A 22,991-nucleotide genomic window follows, 5' to 3' on the forward strand; every position below is an offset into this window, starting at 1 on the left:
CCAGCCCTTGATTGAGGGGGATTAGAGTAAGGGGGTGGTTGAAAACAGAGATCCCAGTGTATCATGTTTAGGGTCATTGAACTGGGTGGGGCAGAGGAGGAGCTCACCCCAACCCACCAACCTGGTAGGTTTCTATTTTAACTAATTATTAATAACTAAATATTAATCTCTATTATTTCCATGCTTCCGACACTCCTCCAGATCTATCAGAGTCATTTAGATCTATGATCCTAGGTCAAAGACCCAGTCGCCCTGCTCTAGTTACAGCTCAGTACTTGAAATCTTTAAGAATATGCAATTTTATCCATGTGGACCCTCCTCCACCAATACAGAGTGCAGTCCCTACACTTTCTAGAAGACAACTTCATGAGTGTCTGTGGGAGAGAGAAAGAGAGAGAAAGGAAGGAAGGAAAGAAAGAAAGAAGGAAAGAAGGAAGGAAGGATGGAAGGAAGGAAGGAAGGAAGGAAGGAAGGAAGGAAGGAAGGAAGGAAGGAAGGAAGGAAGGAAGTTACTTGATGGTTAATAAGTAACAGAGACTTTGGTGATGAACCTCTCCAAGTCTACCCAGCCCAGGCTATCACTTCTATCATGCTTCAAAACCCTCCATCTTTCTAGAATTTACCTGAGTTTGTGCTATACTGGCACAGCTGTCTCCCACTTAAAATTTAACACAGTGTTTCAGACATGATCTGAACAAGCTGGAGTATAATTGCATATCTATTAGTTTTCTCATTCTGCATACTGAAGCTCAAGCTCAAATTAGATTTTTATTTAGCAACCATGCATGTTTTTTGCCCTGTTGACTCACATTTAGCTGGCAATCCATCAAAATTTCTCCTTATTTTCATATGAACTATTGATTAGTTGTATCTCAGTCCTTGAAATTGTGTAACTGATATTTTGAACCCAAATTCAGGCTTTACATTTATCCCTATTAAATTTCATCTTGGAATGTTTTTAGATCCAATTTACATCACCCAATATGTTAGCTATCCTTTCCAGCTTCATTTTTACCCCAAATTTCACAAGAATGCTCTTTGTGTATTCATATAAATCAATGGTTAAAAAAAAACAGAAAAGGATTAAAGACAGAGCCCTTGGTCACTCTACTGGCAACCTCTTCCAGGTTGGCGTTGATCCTAGTAATCAACCCCTCTTAGTTATGGTCATTCAATTCATTACAAACCCACCTAACTGTCCCATCATCCCATCTGTATTGTTACATCTCTTCCACAGAAATACTGTACAGGACTTGTCAAATGCCTTGCAATGAATTTTTTAAAAGGAGAAGAAGGTAGATTTTGCAAACTGTAAACCAATGAGTCTGACGTTGATTACTGATAAAAAAAAATCCAGACCAATTTATTAAAGACGTTTGGGAGACCTAAGAAAGTAAATTGGGGGATCACTCTGAGCCAACATGGATTCATTACCAATAAGACAGAGCCAAATTAATCTTATTACCATTTTGAAAATATTATTACATTGGTAGATAAAGGGAATGGCATATGTATAATGCATCTTGAAACAGGAATTGAATAATATGCTATTTTGCTTATTATCTCATCTCAATTCAACAAGCATTTATTAAGTACTTACTGTTAAAGCTGTAAATTTTTTGAGAGCCGGGACTGACTCTCTTTTGCCATTTTTTTGTATCCCCAGTGCTTAGCACAGTGTGTAGCACATAGTAGGTGTTTAATAAATGCCTACTGATAAACTAGGAAAGCAAACATAAATAGAAAGTAAGACAACCCCTGCCCTCCAAGAGCTTACATGTTAATGGGAGAAAACAGCACATAATAGGGAGCTGAAATGCCTGCAGTGAGGAGCAAGGTGCTATGGTGGCCAAATTCCAAGAAAGAAGGATGGATGGTCTGTTCCAGGAGTGGGGAACCTATGGCCTCAAGGCCACATATGGCCTTCTAGGTCCTTGGGTGTGGCCTTATGCCTGAGTCCAAGTTTTACAAAACAAATCCTTTTATTGAGGGTATTTGTTCTGTGATGTTTGGATTGAAAGGGCCACCCTTGAAGACCTAGAGGACCACATGTGGCCTCCAGGCTGTAGGTTCCCCACCTCTGGTCTCCACCCTTCCTTAAAATGGAGGTTCCAGAAGGAATTCACCAATGGGAGAAGAAAGCTAAATCATGGTGGCAAAATCTGGAGAGTGAAGGATGTTAATTGCGCTGGTTTGAGACTGTCCTTAAAGTAGTATGCCTATCTAATCTTCATTCTTCCTGCCCCTAGAATAATTTAAAAGCTCTTTTTTCTTTCAATTTGTTCCCACCCATGCCCCACCCCCGAAACTTCACTATACATTGGACTTTATTCATCATATTCTTACAAAATTGTTCCATCTTTTATATCCATCTCTACTTGCATGTTCTTGCATCTATCTTTGGACATATATCAATATTTTTACCTGGATGGATCTGTGATCTCATTAATGGGGCTAGCTCCTCCAAAAGCACAAATCACAACCCATCCCTACCTTTCCATCATATATGATTCTTGTCTATATTTCTCCATAGATTTTTTTTCTTTACATTTCATGGGTCCCAATACAGTGCTCAGGTTGTTTATCTCATATTCCTCTCTTTCTATACCTGACCAGTCGACCCTTTTTTAATCATCACTGGATGCTATGCATTTTGCCACTTTTGAACATAATCTGTTAAAGCCTGTGCTCATCTTGAGCTCCCTAAACTGTCACAAAAGTCTTTCTAAGGGTCCTTCACTTTTCTCTTCATGAGAAACTTTTATGATTACATTATCAGAATTACTTTCTTGAAAGTCTCAATCCCTTTTGAGTTTACTTCCTGCGTGCAGTCTCAGACTATGAGATCCCTCTTGTCTTTTCTCTGTTTTGAAATCTACTTTGCTAAATTCTAGGGCCAGTGTCTGGCTATGCTTAGAATTCCCCTTCTAATCCATCACGAACATGGTGGTTTTCTGACAAAGTTCCCATGTTTGTTTGTTTGTTTGTTTTTCCTACAACACAAGTAAGTTCCTCTTCATTGGTTGGGGCCCTGTCCACTTCCCACCTTCTTCTGCCTAATAAAACATGCAATTATCAACACAGCAAACCATGGATTTATCAGTTATTCTCTTTGTAATAGGAAGGTTTACAGAGATTTTCAAATAGTTGAAGGTTCTCTGTCTTAAGGGATGGCAATGAATTGAATTTGGAAAGTTGAAAAGAATCTGAAAAGATAAGAGGAGTTAATAAGTATCTATTAAGCCTTTATCGTGTGTGCTGGGGATACAAGAACAAAGAATGAAGCAATCCTAGCTCTTAGGGAGCTTACATTCCAGTGGGGGAGATAAGAAGTACATATATAAATATATGCAGTTAATTCAATTCAATAAACATTTATTAAGCATCTACTATATGCTAGGCACCGTGCTACCAATAAGAAAAAGGTAGTCCCTGGACTCGAGGAATTTATAATCTATTGGGGGACAACAGCATGCAAAAGGAAGTTGAAAAGAATGAAGCAAATAAATGAATAAATAAATATGCATACACACACATGCCCATGCACATACATATATGCATATACATATAGGTGTATACACACAAATGTGTGCACACGCATATATACATACATATTTAGAGGGCAAGGAGAGGGTTTTTTCTTCTTTAAACCAGTTGTTTCTAACACAGTCAATTCAAGAAGCATTTTAAATTACCTAATGTGGATGAGAAACTGTGCTAGATGCAGCAGACAGAAAGACAAAAATCAGTCCCTGTACTCAAGAACTTACAATGTTGGTAGATGTTCACAGAAAAAGTGTATGTGTATGTATATATGTATGTATGTGTGTATGTATACAGAGAGAATAAAATTATAAATACATACATATATATATAGTCAACCTTAAAGAGTTTGTTCTAAGAAAAATAAACAAAATTAGGCTTTGTGTGTATGTTTACTTCTGTCAAGGAGGGCAGACATGCCTATGGATGCATGGGCGTCATGGTCATGGGCATCATGAGCTCAAAGAAAGGCCAGTTGAAGGAGATTATATACCCATAAAGCAAGGCAGTGTCCCCCTACTCCTTTCCTTGCTGACTCAGAATGCCTGTGTCAGCCATAGAAAAGCAGGTACCCCCATGATGCCTGGGTTCTGTCAGCCATAAATAAGGAAATGTCATAACGGGATTGTGTCCAGAAAACAACGAAATAAGAGAAATGTCATTAATCGAGATAGTGCGCATAATGTCCAGTTCAATGTGCCTGGTCCTTATCACTTATAAACAGAAGAATGCTCCCAGTCACCTTCTGGGTCTTGTGGATGCTAACCCAGCTAGGAAGATTTGGGGTTCACTCAGACAGCACGCAAAGCATTATGGTATGTTCACTCAGAGTGGGCCAAAATGTCTTTTTCTAATTGGCCAATCCAGGTTTTTGGCCTTTTTCAGGTGATGGGGGGCTCAAGCTGTTCACAACATGTGTGTATATATATGTATGTATATGTGTATATATATATATTTATATTTATACCTATATATACATACAAACACACACGAAGTAAATACTAAATAATATAGGAGGGGAGTTGAGGAAAGGTCTCATGTAAGAGAAAACACCTGGGCTAAGCTTTGAATTTACTTAGGGATTGCAAGACAAAGAGGTGAGTAAGGAGAGCATTCCAGGTGTGTAGACAAGTCAGTGCAAAGGCATGGAGGTAGGAAATGGGATGTCATATAAAGAACAATAAATAGGTAAGTTTGCCCAGGAAACAGAGTATATGAGGGGAAATGACTATCTTCACCTTTTCTAGAATGAAGCAAAGGGTGTGAGCCAGACAAGTTTTAGAAACAAACTTTTTCCCCTGCAGTCTCAATTGGTAGGTTATAAAAAGTAATTTTAGTTTGCAGTACTGTAGATCAGAAATAATAAAAATCTCATGTAGTACTTCACAATTCACTCAGAGCTTTTTCAGTCTCCAAAGAAATCTCTTCCTGGCACATTTCTCACTCTTTTAATTTAGTATCTATGAAATACCTACACAAGTCAGCCAGTCTCAGAGGCTTCTTTGATAGACTTTGTCCAGAATCCAAGGCTGTTGATGGTTTATACGACCTCGCTCTCTGATCCTAAGGGAAAATGAATAACACCAAAAGAAAAAATAAACCAGCTTGAGAGAGAGAAAAAAAAAAGTTCTATTTGTTTTTTTTTCTTTAGTGTTTAGTTAAGCTGTGTTTTGGGGTACATTGCAATACCCCATGGAAAGGAATAGATATTCAGACCTAGCTGAATCCTTTCCAGAAAGGACTCCAAGTCATTGCTTTTCTTGACTATCAAAAAAAATCACAACAAATATTTATTGAGCTCCTGTTCTCTGGAGAGCACAATTGCTAGTTTTTTAAGGGATGAAAAGAAGCATAAGAAGATCTCTGCCCTCAGGGCACTTATAGTCCAGTTCAGTAGATCAAACAGATACATGAAAAATTAACTGCCAACACAAGGCAGTATCCATTATGTGCCAAGTAAATGATATGATTAAAAAAAAGTGCTCAAGAAATTCAGGGAAAGGAAAGAGCATTGTTGGTTGGGGTAGGGAGGAAAAATTCTATAAAGGAAGATGAAATGTTGGCAGAAGAATTCAGGGCATCAACAGGGACTGTCTGTAGGTCACCTCAAGAATCCTAGTCTAAGCCTTCCCATACCATGGGTTATGGAAACCAAGGGAATTATTCCAATGAGCTATTTCTTTTCAGTGGGCTGTGTATGTTCTCCTCTTTGAGTTATTCACTAACTGTATGAGAAAGCTGATCTCTCTTTTCTCGGATAAGTGAAAAGTTTTGAGGAACAACTTTATATTTTCAACTTATTAAAAAATACAAAGATCTCCTAGATAGGGAGATAGCATAGTTTGGGTTGGGGATGGAGAGAAGAGCTAGCTTTAGAGTCAAAGGATGTGGATTAAAATCCCAGCTCTGTCATTAATGACCTATAGGATTTTGGTCACGCCATTTCATCCATCTATCAGTTTTCTCATCTGTAAAATAAAGGGGTTGGATGAGAGCCATATAAGGTCTCTTTTACTTCTAAAGACTATAATTTAAAGATGGAAGAAATCATCCAAGTTTAGCTAGGCTAAGCTTTGAGTGACAGGGACATAGTTTGTATCTGGGTCATTCTACAGGGGAAAAAATATTTCTATTGAGTTCTTGTAATAGGTATGTTTTTGTGGAATAACGCTATCACCACGCAGAGGTTCCAGGGGTTAATTTTGGTTTTATTATGCTCAAGCACAGGTTCAGAGCTCAGAAAAAAATAACTGAACCACAGTTAGGGTTTTAATAAAGCTTATGTAGTTTCCAGCTGTGTCAGAGAGACAGAGAAATAATTTTTGTTTTACAGCCTTCACAAGAGAGACAAAATATCACACATTAACCAGGGGAGAGAAAAAAAATTTGTAGAGGTAAACTTAAAAGAATTACTTTTCAAGGCTAGGCTGGTAAGATTTACCTTTGGAGGTTGTATTTATAATGGGTTAATTGAGAAGGGAGATTTACATGCCAAAAGATAACTCCAGAGTCAGAGCCCCTTGGGGTGTTTCCACAAATAAAGCAAGTCAAATTACTCTGGGAAGCCTGGCTTCCTTTGTGGTTTCTTATATCAAGAATGTCTGAAGGCTGTCACTAAATTTTACCATCACATGGGACAGGTTTCAGCCAGGCAAAGGATCTCCTAACCAGGAGAGGTAACCCTGCACCCCAAATAATAAATAAATAAAAGGAAATTAAAAATGTCTTATTACAACCTGTATTCAAAGCACTCCCAGCTTGGTAGACTTTCCAGAGCTGGTATTCTATTATCATAGCTGTGGCATGCCAAGCCAATAAGATAGGTCTTTACTGGGGGAATATGAGCCACATAATTCAGCAAACACCTGAACAATTCTGAGAACAAATAGTGCATTAGGGGCAGTAAATGCTAGATTTAAATCATACCTACTCACACGAATTCCATTAGCATATGAATGGGAGTAAATATATTTGCTGACTGGCATCAGGCTTGGCAGTGGGTGTTATGAAATTTGATAGAATGGTGTATTGTGAATTTGAATACATGTCACCTTTGTTCCCGAATCTTGAGTAATGAATACTTGAGAAAAGTTAAGTACTTTTATGATTGTGATGTTATGAGGAAGGTGACCCAGAATAATTTCCTCACTTAGGTGTGAGAACTTCATTTGCAGGAGTTACTTTATTTAAACTGTTACAATAATAATAATAATAATAATAATATCACTTAAATGGTTCTATAAGGTTAGCAAAGTGCTTTACAAGTATTATTTCATTTTATCCTCACAACAACCCTAGAAAGTAGGTGCTATTGTCATATCCGTTTTACAGATGAGGAAACTGAGGCAAACAGAATTTGATTAACTTGCTCAGAGTGACAGAGCTACTAACTGTCTGAGGCCGCATTTGAATTCAGGTCTTTCTGACTCCAGGCCCAGTTTCTATAAGTTATTACTGGAGGTGGGCAGAACACTCAGAGGTCATGATCCTTAGTCTCCTGCCTTACATTGAATGCAACATCAACAGAAGCATCACTTTCTGGACTACCGATCAATTATATATACAGGATGTTAATCATGAAGGGATTCAGGTAAGTCCTGTGCTCAGTATCCTGGCTAAAAGTGAAGCAGATGAACTTTGGATAAGAAGGCTGGGTGAGAGGTGATATCAAAGCCGAATTCCCCTTCATTACCTCAAAAGGTCAAGAAATGAACTTGGCAGAAGAGCTGTCCAGTAAAGGTCAACCAGAATCGTGAAGGGCCTTGAACTCATGCCATATGAGGACCAGCTGAAGTGATAAGAGATGTTTAGTCTGGAAAAGAGATGATTTAAGGGAAGACTTGTTAATATCTTCAAATATTTTATGGATTACCACATGGAAGAGGGACCAGAATTAAGCTACAAAGAGATGAATTCAGATTTGTTCTAAGGAAAAACTCCCAACCATTAGACCTACCCTAAAATAAACTTGGGCTGGCTGCCTTGAGAATCATTGGGGTGATCCTGTTTGCATTTTTTACATTCATAGTGGATGACCTTTTGGGGGATATATTAAAAAGGATTCTTGTTTAGGGTATGGATTAGACTTAATGGCCTCAGGTCCCTCTCAGCTCTGAGATTCCATGTTTCTAGCCGAGCTCTGCCCAATTTAAGAGTTCAGCTGATGCTATGACAATCCAAACCTGAAGACTTAGGTTACTTCAAATCGTTCACCAAATCTTACCTTTGGATACTGATTAGTCTGTGTTTGGACAAACTCATATTTTGTTGACCACTATGAGAATTAGTAACTCCATATAGCATCCAAATAAAATTGGTTTCTAACATACATATATTTCTAAATAGAAAGTGAAGGTGTAGCCATATGAAGACACTGGACGTAGGAATGACCCTGGGGTCACCGGCAAAAACTGAGATAAGCTCTCCAAGTCCTAAATTCATTTACAAGGCCATACTACTTTACTTGATAAAGTTCAAGAGGGAAGGGAAAGAAGCCCATTTTAATGGTGAACTATAATTGAAGGTGCCTGGGGTGTCACATGGCCAAGAGATAGAGGCCCACTACCAGAAGTCCCTAACTGTCGCAGCCACTGCAGTGGAGAGCATAAGACCAGCTCAGTGCTCAGTAACCCGGAGACAGCAAGGTGGCAGAAGCTCCTGTTTATTGTAAGCTGGGTGTGACCTTTATAACCCTCAAGGCACCTTGGGATTGCATGATCAGAGCCCTACAGCCAGTCAGTAGATCCCCTCATAGCTTGCAGGCCTCGTGTCAGGGTCGTGCACAGGATGTGCACGGGAACGCTTAGCCATTCAGAGGAGAGCCAAACCAGCCATGGTTGCTGCGTGTCCACAGAGGAGAGGTCAGTTAAGACTTCCTTGGTTTCACACAACAGACTGTGACCCTCAACTTCCTGCTTAGAAGCCAGGGCTCTGATAGGCAGGGCGCAGCCCCATGACAATCCCTGTGTCACCTAACCAGCCCATGTCCTGGCTAGCTAATATCATCCTTGGTAGAGTTTTACTACCACCATCACTGCTAGCTTTCTGAGTTCTCTAAACACCAGACCCTTGCATGGTGGAGGTTTCCCACCTCCCAGAGACTCATGAGGGTCTCTTTTCCCATATACTCCTTCCCTATTCTCTTCTAACACCAGCCTAATTTGTTAGGTCAATTCTAGGGTATTGATTATGATGCGCTATTAGCAGCAGGGAGAGGAAAGAGTGTGTTATAGTAACCACTGAAAATGTGAACAGATTCACAAGTTGCAAAGATCCACACGCTTTAATGTTGGTCTTCAACATCAATGATAAGACAGTCTGCCTACTCTTCTGGTACTCTCCTAACTTGCTCTCTGTTTGGACTTTACCTTAATTTTTACTTAGTTCTAGTTCCCTTGTTATGGATTTGATTGGTCAGAGATGCTACCCCTCAGATTGTATCCCACAGTCTGTTTCTCTATAGCTCTAAAAAATAGTGCTTGATAGTTTATGTATTAGTTAAGTCCTTTCCTTTTACAACTCCTGAGACTGGTCAATATCTGGACAATGGAACCTTATCCCTCTATTAGATTATAAGCTCCTTGAGGTCACGGACTGTCTTTTGTCTTTTCTTTGTTCCCAGTACTTGACATAATGCCTGGCACATAGTAGGCATTTAACAAACACTTATTGACTAAATTGCTTGAGAAAATGCCTTCTTTCCCCCCAAGGGTGGATGTTGGTACTGCAGACAGAAATTAAAAAGCTAGAAGAAGGTGATACAGGTTGAAGGGGAAGATGATAAACTGATTGGGGGCTATGATGGATTTGAAGTACTGGTGGGATATCCAGGTGGAATCACTAATGGAAATATCCTTTAGGCCAATGACAGATGTGGGTCCAGAGCTCAGGTGAGAAGTCAGGAGAGGATATTTGGGAGTCATCTACATAGAGGTGGTATTGAAGCCATGGGAAGAAATAAGACTGCCAAGCACATACCCCTTAAAGTAGTTAACTGAATATGTATTTTTCTGTGAAAAGCAATATAGAAAAACAAAAGACAATCACACTGGGATCAACAACTCAGTTAAGTTCGGTTCAATAACATTTATTAAGCACTTTCTATGTGTAAAGGATCATCGTAGGCATCAGGGCTACAAAGACTAATAGTAGCAGCCTTTTGCAGAGTATTTTAAAGTTTTTAAAACAGTTTGTACATATTCTTATTTGACCTTCACAGCAGCACTGTGGGGCTGTGACATACTGCTTTATTTGGAGGAGGAGGAGGAAAGGGTTGGGATCTGTTATTTCTTTAGGGTAAGAAATTCCTTCTTCTGATACAGAGTGGCCATCCCTTTTTGAGAACCGAGATTGTGACTTGACCAAGACCACCCAGCTTACATTATGTGTTAGAAGATCCTGGGCTTGAGCCTAGGTCTTCCTCACTTCAAGGCCAGCTCTCTTTTCACTGTGTTCAAGGAGTTTACCTTCTGTTGGGGTTACACAATGTGAACACAGATAAGTAAATACAAAGTGATTTGAGAAGACAAGGAGAATCAGGGAAGGTTCTTCATGGAATGTTGCATTACAGTTGAGCCTTCCGGGAAGCAAAGATTTCTAAGAGATAGAAGTAAGGAGGGAGGGTACATTCTAGGCATGGTGCCTAGGTCCTAGCCTGCGTACAAAGGCTAGGATGGGACATGTCGGGGAGCAGCTTGTAAGCTGGTTTGTCTGGTCAAGAGCATGAGGCAAATTTGGAAAAGCAGGTGGGATTCATGCGGCAGAATACCTTAAATGCCAGTCTAGGGAATCTGTATTTAATCCTAGCATCAACACAACACTACACAACACAGCAATACTATGGGGCTGTGACATGTTGCTTTATTTGGAGGAGGAAGAGGGAAGGGGATGGATCTGTTATTTAATTAGGGTAAGAAATTCCCTCTCCCAATGCAGATTAGTCATCTCTTTATAATTTATAGTTGCTTGAAGAACTGAGATAAAGTGACTTGACCAAGGTCACCCAGCTAGAAGGCCACTGAAGACTTTTTTTAGCTGCAGAGTAATACGTTAAACTTTAAGAAGATAATTTGGCAGCTATGTTAAAGATGAGTCATCAAGAAGAGAGACTGGAAGAAGGGAGACCCAAAAAAAAAGAGGTTATCACAATTGTCCAGATGAGAGGTTAGAAGGGAATGAACTGGGATAGTAGTGGTTGTGCAAATGTAGAGAATGGGATAGACACAGCAGAAATTCGCCAAAAATCCTCTTTTCTCAAAATATAGTATAGTTGCCTAGGGACTGAAAATGATCGAATCCATTTCATATACCTTACTATTAGAATTCATAAAGATAGTGATCAGATGAATTGATGGTGTATAGATTTTCTCTTTTGATCTCTTTTAAGTAAAAGTGTGTTTTTATATGCTTTTTTTAAAATTAGAAATGAGTTTCAATCTGTTCCTAGAACACAGGATTTAGAGCTAGAATGGACCTTAGAGGAGCAATATAAGTTTAGTGCTAGAAGAGACTATGTAAGTCAACAAATCCAACCCACTTATCTCCCAAATAGGAAACTGAAGCTCTATGAGGGAAGGGTCTCCTGCAAAAGGTGGCATTTGAGCTGAGTCTTGAAGGAGGCCACGGAAAGGAGGAGTTGAAGGTGACATGGAAGAACATTCCAGCCATGAAGGACACTCCATGCCAATGCCAACGCCAGTGAAGACTATTAGGGGATAGTGTTGTGTGAGGAACACCAAATGATAACCAGATAGTAGGTTCTTGGAGGAAAGTAAAGAATAAGAAGCCTAGAGGAGACCGAAAGGGTTTTAAATGCCAAGTAGAAGAATTTCTATTTCATCCTTGAGGCAATAGGGAGCCATAAGAGTTTATTGAGTAGGAAGATGACACGGTCAGATTTGTGTTTTAGGAAAATCATTTTGACCAAGTGGAGAATGGATAGAAGTGGGGAAAGATTCCAGGTCCAGCAACCAATTAGAAGACATTACAGAACCCTGCCACTTTGTTTTTATATAAGTTTTGCTCATTATCAACATGTGTGTATTTAGTTGTGATGATTTCCCCATTGCCCTTTTGGGTACCACAAGAATGGGGTATAGGGAACCTGTGCCATTTCGGTTGTGTCCAACTGCTTGTGACCCCATTTGGGGTTTTCTTGGCAGAGATACTGGAGTGTCTCTTGGCAGAGATACTGAAGTATTTGCCATTTTCTTCTCCAGCTCATTTTACAGGTGAGGAAACTGAGGCAAACAGGGTTAGGTAGTGACTTGCCCAAGGTTACGCAGCTGGTAACTGTCCAAGGCCTGATTCAAATTCACAAAGAGGAGTCTTCCCAACTCCAGGCCTGGCACTCTCTCCACTATGCCGCCTAGCACCCCCATGGGAATAGTGATATCATTAAATTTCAGCAAGCATAGTACACTTTCTGTTATCTTCACATTTCCTTAACTACTTCCTGTTGTCCTAGTCTACTTCTTCCCCTCTGTTTTCAATTGCTTTCATATTTAATTGTGATCCAAGAGCTATCACTTTCATAATTCATCAGATATCACACTAGAATCCCTCACCCCCTGACCTTTAGCCATTGCTAAGACTCAACTGTAAATATCCCCCACTATCTAATTTATCCATTCCTGCCTCTAACCTACTAATTACTAGAGACAATAAGGAAGTTGTTTTCGCCTACCTACCATGGTCTATGGTTAACTACCGTGGGCCCTCATTGGTACTTTGCAATCCTTTGCCTCTATCTTTATTGACTGTCCAATCCATTTCCTGAAGTGATTACGACAAAATTCTTCCCGCCTCTATAAATCCTGAGCTGCACCCACAAACCTCATAATTAAAACAGATGACATAGCTACCCACTTTCAGGGCCCTCGCACAATGTTTGGTGCATAGTAGGTTCTTAAAGACCATTCTTGTTGATTGATTAATTCACTTAGAAAGCTGTGGCCATCTAGTGGGAGCTCTCTCAGTTGCATTACTGCATTCCTCAAACTGTTACCATTATCCACGAATGAATGAGGGAATGATTCATTGTGTGATTAAGTTTATGGTGAAAATACATTTAGTAAGTGCTTACTCTGTGCTGAGCACTGTACTAAGTACTGAGGATGCAACCTGAAAGAAGAAGACAGGGGCAGCTAGGTGGTGCAGTGGATAGAGCACCGGTCCTGCAGTCAGGAGGACCTGAGTTCAAATCTGCTCTCAGACTGTGTGGCCCTGGACAAGTCACTTAACTCCCATTGCCCAACAAACAAAAAAGAAAAGAAAGAAGAAGACAGTCCTTGTTCCCAAGGGTCTCACATTCTAATTGGAAGAGACAAAACACAGAAGAGAGTTCAGCCTTGGATAGAGGGAGAAGCCTAGAAGATCTAACAGATCATTAGTGGCAAGGCCTGAAGGTCCTTAGCTACATAAATAGGTCAGATGATAGTGCAGGAGGACTACAGGGCTGAGGGAAGATAGCAAGGCTGAAAAAACTTTAGAAGGCAGCCATCACCCACCCTTTCTTCTTCCTACCAATATTAGAAGTAGAGGGCCTGGCAGCAAGAGATACAATGAGAAATTCCATTTAAAGTAACTGTAGACAATATAAAATATTTGGGAGTCTACCTGCCAAGACAAACCCAGAAACTATATGAACACAATTACAAAACACTTTTCACACAAATACAGTCAGATCTAAATAATTGGAAAAATATCAGTTGCCCATGGGTTGGCCAAACTAATACATAAAAATGACAATTCTATTTAAATTAATTTACTTATTCAGTGCCATACCAATCAAACTACCAAAAATTATTTTATAGAGCTAGGGAAAAATAATAACAAAATTCATCTGGAAGGACAAAAGGTCCAGAATATCAAGAGAATTAATGAAAAGAAATGCAAGGGAAGATGGCCTACCTGTACCAGTTATAACACTGTATTATAAAGCAGCAATCATTAAAACTTTTTGGTACTGGCTAAGAAATGGAGTGGTAGATCAGTGGAATAAGGTAGGTACACAAGACACAGTAGTCAATAACTATAGTAATCTACTGTTTGATAAACCCAAAGACTCCATCATCTAGGATAAGAACTCACTATTTGACAGAAACTGCCGGGAAAATTGGAAAATAGTAAGGCAGGAACATACACCAACATCTTACACCATATACCAAGATAAAGTCAAAATGGGTACATGATTTAGATGTAAAGGGTGACACTATAAGCAAATTAGGAGAGCAAGGAATAGTTTGGCTGTCAGATATATGGAAAGGGGAAGAATTTATGACCATATAAGAGATAGAGTACATTATGAAATGCAAAATGGATAATTTTGATTACATTAAATTAAAAGGGTTTTGCACAATAAAGCCAATGCAACCAAAATTAGAAGGGAAGCAGAAAGTTGGGAAACAATTTTTATAGCCAGTGTGTCTGATAAAGGCCTCATTTCTAAAATATATAGAGAACTGACTCAAATTTATAAGAATACAAGTCATTCCCCAATTGATAAATGGTCAAAGGACATAAACAGGCAATTTTCAGATGAAGAAATTAAAGCTATCTATAGTCATATGAAAAAAGGCTCTAAATCACTATTGATTAGAGAAATGCAAATTTAAAAAAAATCTGAGGTACTACATCACACCTATCAGAGTGGCTAATACAACAAAACATGAAAATAAGTGTTGGAGAAAATGTGAGAAAATTGGAATACTAATGCATTGTTGGTGGAGTTGTGAACTGATCCAACCATTATGGAGAATGATTTGGAACTATGTATAAAGAGCTATAAAAATGTGCATACCCTTTGATCCAGCAATACCAGGACTAGGTCTATATTCCAAGGAGATCACAGAAAAAAGGGAAAAGGACCCTCATGTACAAAAATATATCAGCTTTTTTTGTAGTGGCAAAGAATTGGAAATTGAGAGGATGCCCATCAATTGGGGAATAGCTGAACACGTTCTGGTATATGAATGTAATGCTACTATGCTATAAGAAATGATAAGCAGGCAAATTTCAGAAAAAACCTGTAAAGACTTACATGAGCTGATGATGAGTGAAGTGAGCAGCACCAGGAGAACGTTGTACACAGTAACAGTAACATTGTGCCAAGATCAACTATGATAGACTTAGCTGTTCTCAGCAATTCAGTGACCTAAGACAATTCCAAAAGACTCATGATGGAAATTGCTATCCTCGTCCACAGAAAGAACTATGGAATCTGAATGCAGATTGAAGCATACTATTTGCTCTTTTTTTTCCTTTCTCATGGTTTTTCCCTTTTGTTCTGGTTCTTCTTTCATAACATGACTAATGTGGAAATATATTTAATATGATTGTGTAATATGATTGTATAACCTATATCAGATTACATATTATCTTGGGGGGGAGGGAGGGAAGGGAAGGGGAAAAATTTAGAACTCAAAATCTTATAAAAGGGAATTGTTTAAAACTAAAAATAAATAACAATTTTTAAAAAAGAAAAAAAAAGTAGAGGGATCTCCATTCCTTGCTAAGTCTAGTCCTTTTACCTGTGCTCTCGATTCCATGGCTTTGCTCCTCCTAGACAATCTTGCTGCTCTTTCTTATTCATTTTCATATTCTCTTCCTTTCCACAGACTTTTTTCCATCAGTCTTTAGCCACAAAGAGAGAGAGAGAGAGAGAGAGAGATGTATGTGTGTATAGATTGTATATATACATGTGTTTACACGTCATATATAAGTATATGTATATTATGTACATGTGTGTGCATGTATATAACATGTATGCAGACACCTACGTATGTGCACACCTGTGAACTATTTACACAGAGATGATAAAGCCTTGAGGGCTAATGAGGTTGTCAAGAAAGTAGAACCTAAGAAAAAAACCTTGGGGAATACTACGATTAGAAGGCATGACACGGATGATGAACCAATAAAAGACACTAAGATGGAGTTATCAAAGAAGTAAAAGACTCAAGAGAAAGCTGCATTGTGAAAATCCAGACAAAAGAGAACATCTAGGTGGTGGGGATGATAATGTCGGATGCTGCAGATAGGTTGAGAAGGATAAGTACTGAAAAAAAACCATCTGATTTGGCATCAAAAAGGTCATTGGTAACTTTGGAGAGAGCAGTTTCTACTGAGCAATGAGGTCAGCTTATAATGGATCAAAGCATGAGTGAGTGCAGAGAAAATGGAGGTACCAAGTGAAGAGAGCTTTTTCAAGGATTTGGGCTGAGAAAAGGAAGTGAGATCTAGGATGAAAGTTTGAGGGGATGGTAGGGTCTGATGATTTTTTTTTTAAGAATGGGGGCAACTTATTTCTTGAGTAAGAAAATAACATGGATGGACCATTGCTTCAGGAATATTAATTTGTTGCCATGTGAAAAATAGATTAGAGAAGGACATTGAATGAAGGTAATTAATTGGGAGACTATTGCAATATTTCAGGCAAGAGGGGATGATGGCCTGAATTAGGATAATTGTGTTATAAGGGGAAAGAAGTGGATGAATGCAAGAAATGCAGAGGAAGAATTGTGAAGACTTGGCAACCAATTGAATATGGATGATTTTGGAGGTGAAACAATGAGTATGAATCTGAGAATGACTTGAAATCTTGAAACTTGAGGATGACTGGAAAAGTGGTAATGCTTTCTCTAGAAATAAGGAAGTTGGGAAGAGGGGAATATTTAAGGGCAAAGAAAATGGGTTCAGTCCTGGATATCATGGAACTCCAGCTGGCTACTCTTCCTTCATGAGAGAGGACTATGAATAATGATTTTCTGTTGATTAAACATACTCAATCTCATGTACTTAGCTCTGTAATAATGAGTGAGTGACATTTGGAGTCAGGTAAAAATCTGGGCATTTGCAAAATGTGTTTTCTGAGTTCTATTGGTGTTACAAATATAGTTAATTTAGCTACCACTTCATGGCTCTGCAAGTTAACTTTCTTTGGCAACTGTTGGGGACATTCATCACAAAGTGACCTGTTAAAAGTTACTTGCTGGGTAGCCTAGCCCATTTCTCCTCATTAGGATGAAATACTTTTGCTAAACTTAGCTACAATGAGTTACATCACTTGCCTTCGCTCTCCAGAAGTGCCTCATTAGGTTCCCAGTGTCAAAATATCCTCACTGTCATAAAAGTTTTTCTCTTTTCTAAATTGAATTATCACAGTCCTATAGGTTCTAACACATTTACCTCTGAGTGTATTTATACCAATGAAGGTGATCTTGGGAAATTAGTCTTTTGGAGTATCTTTGATCTAAATCAAATGCTATTTGTTCCATAATCACTTAGCCAACAAGTACCTTTACAATTCAGCAATGGAAAGATTTCACTTGCACCTTCCAAAAAAAATTTTCTACTTCTGGTTCATTGAGATTATGCTGAATAATTAGGAAAAGGAGCAATGATTTAACCTGAGTCAGCTAGTGGCCCTACCTGCAGATCACCTTCTACAGAGTGATTTTCCTACCAGATTTTCCAAGAGAAAAGAGAAACTGTTTTGGACAACTGTAACTATGGTACATAAAGAATATTTGTTTTTCAAATGCCCAAATGTTTCTTGAGTCCAGATGCCAGGCAATATTGTCAATCTGGGCATGTAAATGGTATGGGAATTCAATCGACATTAAACAAATTGATACAGTATGTTTTATGAATGTAACAAAATTGTCTTTTTCAACTGGTTTCATGTTATCTCTGATAATAGAGAGAGCTCGGTCACCTAGTAGGTAGAGTGCTAAACCTGGGGTCATGAGGACCCAATTCAAATCTTGCCTCAGACATTTCCAAGACATGTGACCCTAAGCAAGTTACTCAGCCTCTCTTCTTAGTTTCCTCATCTGTAAAATGGAGATAACAATGGTAGTTAACTCACAGTTTTGTTGTGAGGATCGAATGAGATTCTATTTGTAAAGCACTTTGCAAACTTTAAAATACTATATAAATGCTAGCTGTTATTATCATTATCACCATTATTATTATAATTATTATCAGATCATTTTTTTCACTTAGGCACTTCAAAATTTTAGTATGGGAACTGATAATCCCACAGTCTTTAGTAGACTAATGGGGAGAGGGGGATGGCAGCAATTGAGACCAGGAAAAGAAGCCAGAGTACGTGAATTTTTATCTTTGTTTGACCATCACTGACATGTCATCTAACTTTCCAGTGCTTTGTTTTCTGCATATATGAAGTGGGTTCAAGTCTGTAGCATGGCACATACTGTCTGCTTGACCCTGGCCAAGTCACTTAACCTTTTAATGTTATTCACAATTCTCTAAGGTTATAAATAAGTTGTAGTACAGTTGGGGATTTTGTTGGTAGAGATTGTTTCATTGCAAGGAACACTGCATACTGAAGAAATCACAGGTTCCAACACCTAAAAAAAGCACGGCCAGGATTTGGAGGCACATCCCCTTGGCACAGATTAATGTTTTTAAACAAATGCTCTAAGTGGCTTTAAAGAAAAGCTTCACTTAACTTGAAGGTATTATTCTTTCTGGGGCATGCCTGGTTTTAAAATGGTTTGCATATCTTAATCCAGTCTCTGTATAAAGAGATTTGGATTAAGTGTTTCTCTTACCCATAGCAAATGATTGTGATCTTCCAAGTATAGAACTAGAAATTAAACCGAGCCCCCAAATTGTGTTTCCTCTCTAGAGGGTCACTGACATCACGAAGTAAGGTAATTGAACAGGCCCTTGTACTTGCAGTCTCTGGCCATTTTCCAGGAAGACTTTGTTTAGTTTTAAAGCCCATTGCCACCTGGCCCCACTCTTTTTCAGTCCTCTTTGTACATTACCTTCCATCTCATACTCTTGCCATCCAGCCGCACAGGCTTTCTCTCTGCTCCTCATACATAGCACATCATCTCCTGTCTCAGAGCCTTTGCCTTGGCTATTTCCCATGCCTGGAATGCACTCCTCCTTCACCTCCATCTCAAAGAAAACTTCTCTTCCTTCAAGGTACAGCTGCATACATGAAGATTTTCTGGTTCCACTGACTGTTGCTGCCCTCTATCCCTGTCTTTAACTATTTTTATATTCTCTATCTGTGTGTGTCTCTCCTCCTTCCCTCTCTCCATCTCTCCTTTTCTCTTTCTATCTTTCTATCCCTTCCTCTCTCTTTTCTTGTATCCTTCCCTTCCTCTATCTCCTCCTCTCTCTTCCTCCCTTTCTCCCTCTCTCTTTTCTCCCTCCCTCCCTCATTCTTTCCATCTCTCTACATCATTCCCTCTCTCTCTTCCCACCTCTGTCTTTCTCTTTCTCTGTCTCTCTATATGATATAGATGCATCTCATTGATTGGCCAACAATAAATCCCACTCCAGTCCCACTTGGTCATTGTTTGGGCCCTAATTGGCTCAGAGTGAATGGAATAGCAATTGTTTCTATCTTGGCCAGGAACTCTGAGGGTCTTCCCCTCCCAGACTGATATATACATATATATGTATATATAAACACACACTTGTTGGCTAGGACACTTCCACTTTTGTCATTGTATGCCTACTCTCTAGCACAAAAATGAGTGCTTCACAAATGCTCACTGATTCATTGAAGATTCTAGGTGATAATGATTACCTGGGAAAGGGGGAAGGAGGCATCAGGCAGGTCCAGTTCTGGCTGGAGGTTCTCATGCGCTGTTTTCTCTCTTTCCTCTTGTGGGTTTTCCAGCGAGATGAAGCAAAAGCTGGATGAAGAAGGCAGCAAGTGCAGCATCCTGTCCAAGCACCGTCAGTTCACGGAGCACTGTTGCATGCGCTGCTGCACCCCTTTCACCTTTCTCCTCAACACCAAGCGTCAGTGCTGTGACTGCAAGTACAACATCTGCAAAAGCTGCAGTTCCTACCAGAAAAAGGAGAGGGTGTGGCTCTGCTGTGTCTGCCAGCAAACCAGGTAAGAACAAGAGCCCAGCTACACCTGGGGCTCTGCCCGAGCTGGCCTCCTGCTGCTCCTGAGCTGCCCATTCAATGCTTCCTTCCACAGGGATGCCCATCAGCTCGTAACCACAAAAAGGTAACAATGGGGAATTTTAACTGAAATGTCATTTCAAGAAGCTTCTTAATTATATTATTCCCTCCACCCACCCACCATTAACAAGAATTTATTTTCTCTCTTCCCACCTGGAGAGTTTCTGTGGGATTTTTTTTTTCAGGCAGCTACTCTGTACCCATATGTGGAGAGGGGGAGGAGATGCTAAGAGGGAGGCTTGGCACCTGAAATTCAAGTCTCCATTCTTTAGCTTTTGTTGCTAATAACTGTTCATTTTGGAGATGAGGACTTCTAATGATCTTGGCCCAAATGATCTCCAAAATTCTCAGGATAGGGAGGTTTTTAAAGCTAAGAGTCTGATTTCTTACGTTGTTCTTAGGTACTTCATGACGCAGTCTTCACAAAATCCTTTTTTGGGGGAAGAAAAGAAGGCAAGTAGAAAGGGAAAACTTGGAAGAATCCACTGTGTAAAAACTTTTAAAAATCATAGGTTTCAAACTCACCAGATTACAATGTAATTGGGAAAGGTTTAACAAAATAAATAAACATGCAATACAACATAGATAATGTTAATTTGTGTTTTTCTAAGCCAGTATGTGGCCAACAAGGATCCCGTTCTATTTGAGCTGGACTCTACTGATATAAATCATTCTTTGGATTCCATTTTGCCTAATGGGCTTCAAAGGCCTTGCTCAGGTATAGGGTAGACTAGATGGCCTTTGAGGCACTTTCAGCTCTGAAATTCCGCCATCACAGAGTATTGACCATGGGGAGTGAATAGGAGGGAAACTTTAAGTCAAGGCTTAAGAGTTCATAGTTAAATCCATGGATAAAAGCTGTCACCAGGCCATGTCATGACAGTGTTCTCTCCTGTCAAGGTCATCTAAATGTCACAATGACACATTGGGTAGAACTTTAGGAGTATTACATAACCAATGCGAGAAAAAAGAGAGCAGAACATGCCATGTGTCTCTGAGGGATATATTTGCTTTTTTTCTAGAGTTTGACTTCAGAATGCAGTCTTTTTGTGGCTTAATTTGTCATTTGGCATTATTTTAGTCATAGGAAGATAAAGATTCTTCCACGTTTTCTCATGGTACAAGAAATGGTAGACATCCCATAATAGAGTTCACTCAGGTTCTATTGTGAAGGATATGACATATCTCCTAGTAGCCAAGGTTCGCTCTGCACGTAGACAAGACACCTGGGCATCTGCATGGTATCATTTGAAGCCGATCTGGAGTGTTACCATATGGAATAATGATCACTGGGCTGTGTCAAGAGATCAGTGTTCCTGGTACTAACTGCCACTAACTAGACCTGTGTCATTTGGGAAAAGTCATCTAATTTCTCATAACCTTGAATACATCCTTAGATGCAATGCTGTCTAATGTCCTTTCTAACTCTGTTTCTATAAGCACCTCCCCCTTTCAACAATCAAATTCTTCTCCATTGGCCTGGCTATACAGTATGAAATGACCACATAGCTCCTTTAGTTTAAAGCAGTAAAGCCCCTAATGAAAATGTAAATGTTATTATAAATTAAAAGTGAATCCCAAATTAATTTATCAGATTAGCTAGTCAGGTTGCTGATGGAATAGAAAATAGCACAGGTAACTTTTTGTTCAAGAAAGGGTCAGGAAAGTTTAGGAGCATAAGGGATTGTTTAGGAGTAGAAGTGAAGGTGACATCCCAGGGAAACCAGTATCTGGTATGATGGTACCTTGGATGATAAGAGAAGACATGGAGAATAGAGGACGGGGAGGGGAGGAAGGCAAATTTCCTCAGCTCCACAGTGTTAGGCCCAGCCTCTTGGTACCTCTAAGACAACTAATACCCAGAGCTTACTTTCATTGAGTCTCTCCCAAGATGTAGATACTGTGATGGCCCAGAGGACTTCCTCAGTGTGGAGCAAGCATTACCTCCAAAGGCAGTCACAATTCTTATCAATTGGTCCTGAGGGCTTACATAGCCAATCCACTTGATATGTGCATCCTCCACAAGCAGTACCAAAGAGACACACACCCTTTTGTACCACTCCTGAGATCCCCAGGGTTCACTTTTTCTATCTTAAAGATTATCATGTAGTGGAAAGAGCCCTGGGATTATAATAAGGAGAAGTGGCTTAGTCTTTGCTTACAGACACTTCACATTTTATAGAATCACAGAATCTAACAGTTGGAAGGGACCTTTGTGTCTGTCTTTTCCAACAGAGATTGAAAAATTAATCTTCACTGTGCCATACCAGATAAATGGTCACCCAGCCTATGCTTACAGACCCCCTAGTTAGCCACCTCCTGGGGAAGCCCATTGCACCTGTGAATAGCCATCATTGTTAGGAAACTAACATTGCTAGGCATCAAGCCTAAGTGTGCCCATATGGAATTTCTATCTCTCCATTCATTACTCTAGGTTGTGCCCTCTGGAGTCAAACAGAATAAATCTAACCCTTGTTTCGTATGCCAACCTTTCATATACTTGAAGACAGCTATGGTCTCTCCCTCCTACTCCTCCATGACCCCCAGTCTCTTTCTTTCCAGGTTTTTTGTTGTTGATGAGTCATTTCAGTCATGTCCAACTCTTGGTGACTCCATTTGAGGTTTTCTTGGCAAAGACACTGGAGTGGTTTACCATGTCCTTCTCCAGTTCATTAGGAGATGATCTTCACGAATTTCTGTGCCTGAAAGAAATTCATTCCCTGACAGCATCTCCACATTCAGCTAACTAGATCCTTGAATGATATTCATAACAACATAGCTTTAGAGCCAGGAGGGGCCTTAGACATCATTGGACTCAATAATTGAATTAATTTTATTGATGATGAAAACTGATGAGGTCCATGGAGGATGAGACTTGCCCAAGGTCACCCAGCTAGTAAACAGCAGAGCTGAGATTTAATCTTCTGTCTCCTGACACCAACTACAGTGTTCTTTCCTCTATCCCAGCAGGTTCCTCCTCATAAGAG

At 39.5% G+C, this 22,991-nt stretch overlaps 1 protein-coding gene across 3 annotated transcripts in view; it reads left to right on the forward strand.

Moving 5' to 3' along the window:
* MYRIP (myosin VIIA and Rab interacting protein) overlaps window positions 1–22,991 on the forward strand; it is a 421,897-nt gene that overhangs the window by 191,781 nt on the left and 207,125 nt on the right. For all 3 annotated transcript variants that reach the window (XM_027872431.1, XM_027872432.1, XM_027872433.1), the window contains one exon: window positions 19,709–19,930. In XM_027872431.1, coding sequence (XP_027728232.1) covers window positions 19,709–19,930 — 222 coding nt within the window. The remainder of the gene's footprint in view (window positions 1–19,708; window positions 19,931–22,991) is intronic.

The sequence above is a fragment of the Vombatus ursinus genome, unplaced genomic scaffold (genome assembly GCF_900497805.2).
Source record: "Vombatus ursinus unplaced genomic scaffold, bare-nosed wombat genome assembly UNPS02014799.1, whole genome shotgun sequence".
Classification (NCBI taxonomy): Eukaryota; Metazoa; Chordata; class Mammalia; order Diprotodontia; family Vombatidae; genus Vombatus; species Vombatus ursinus.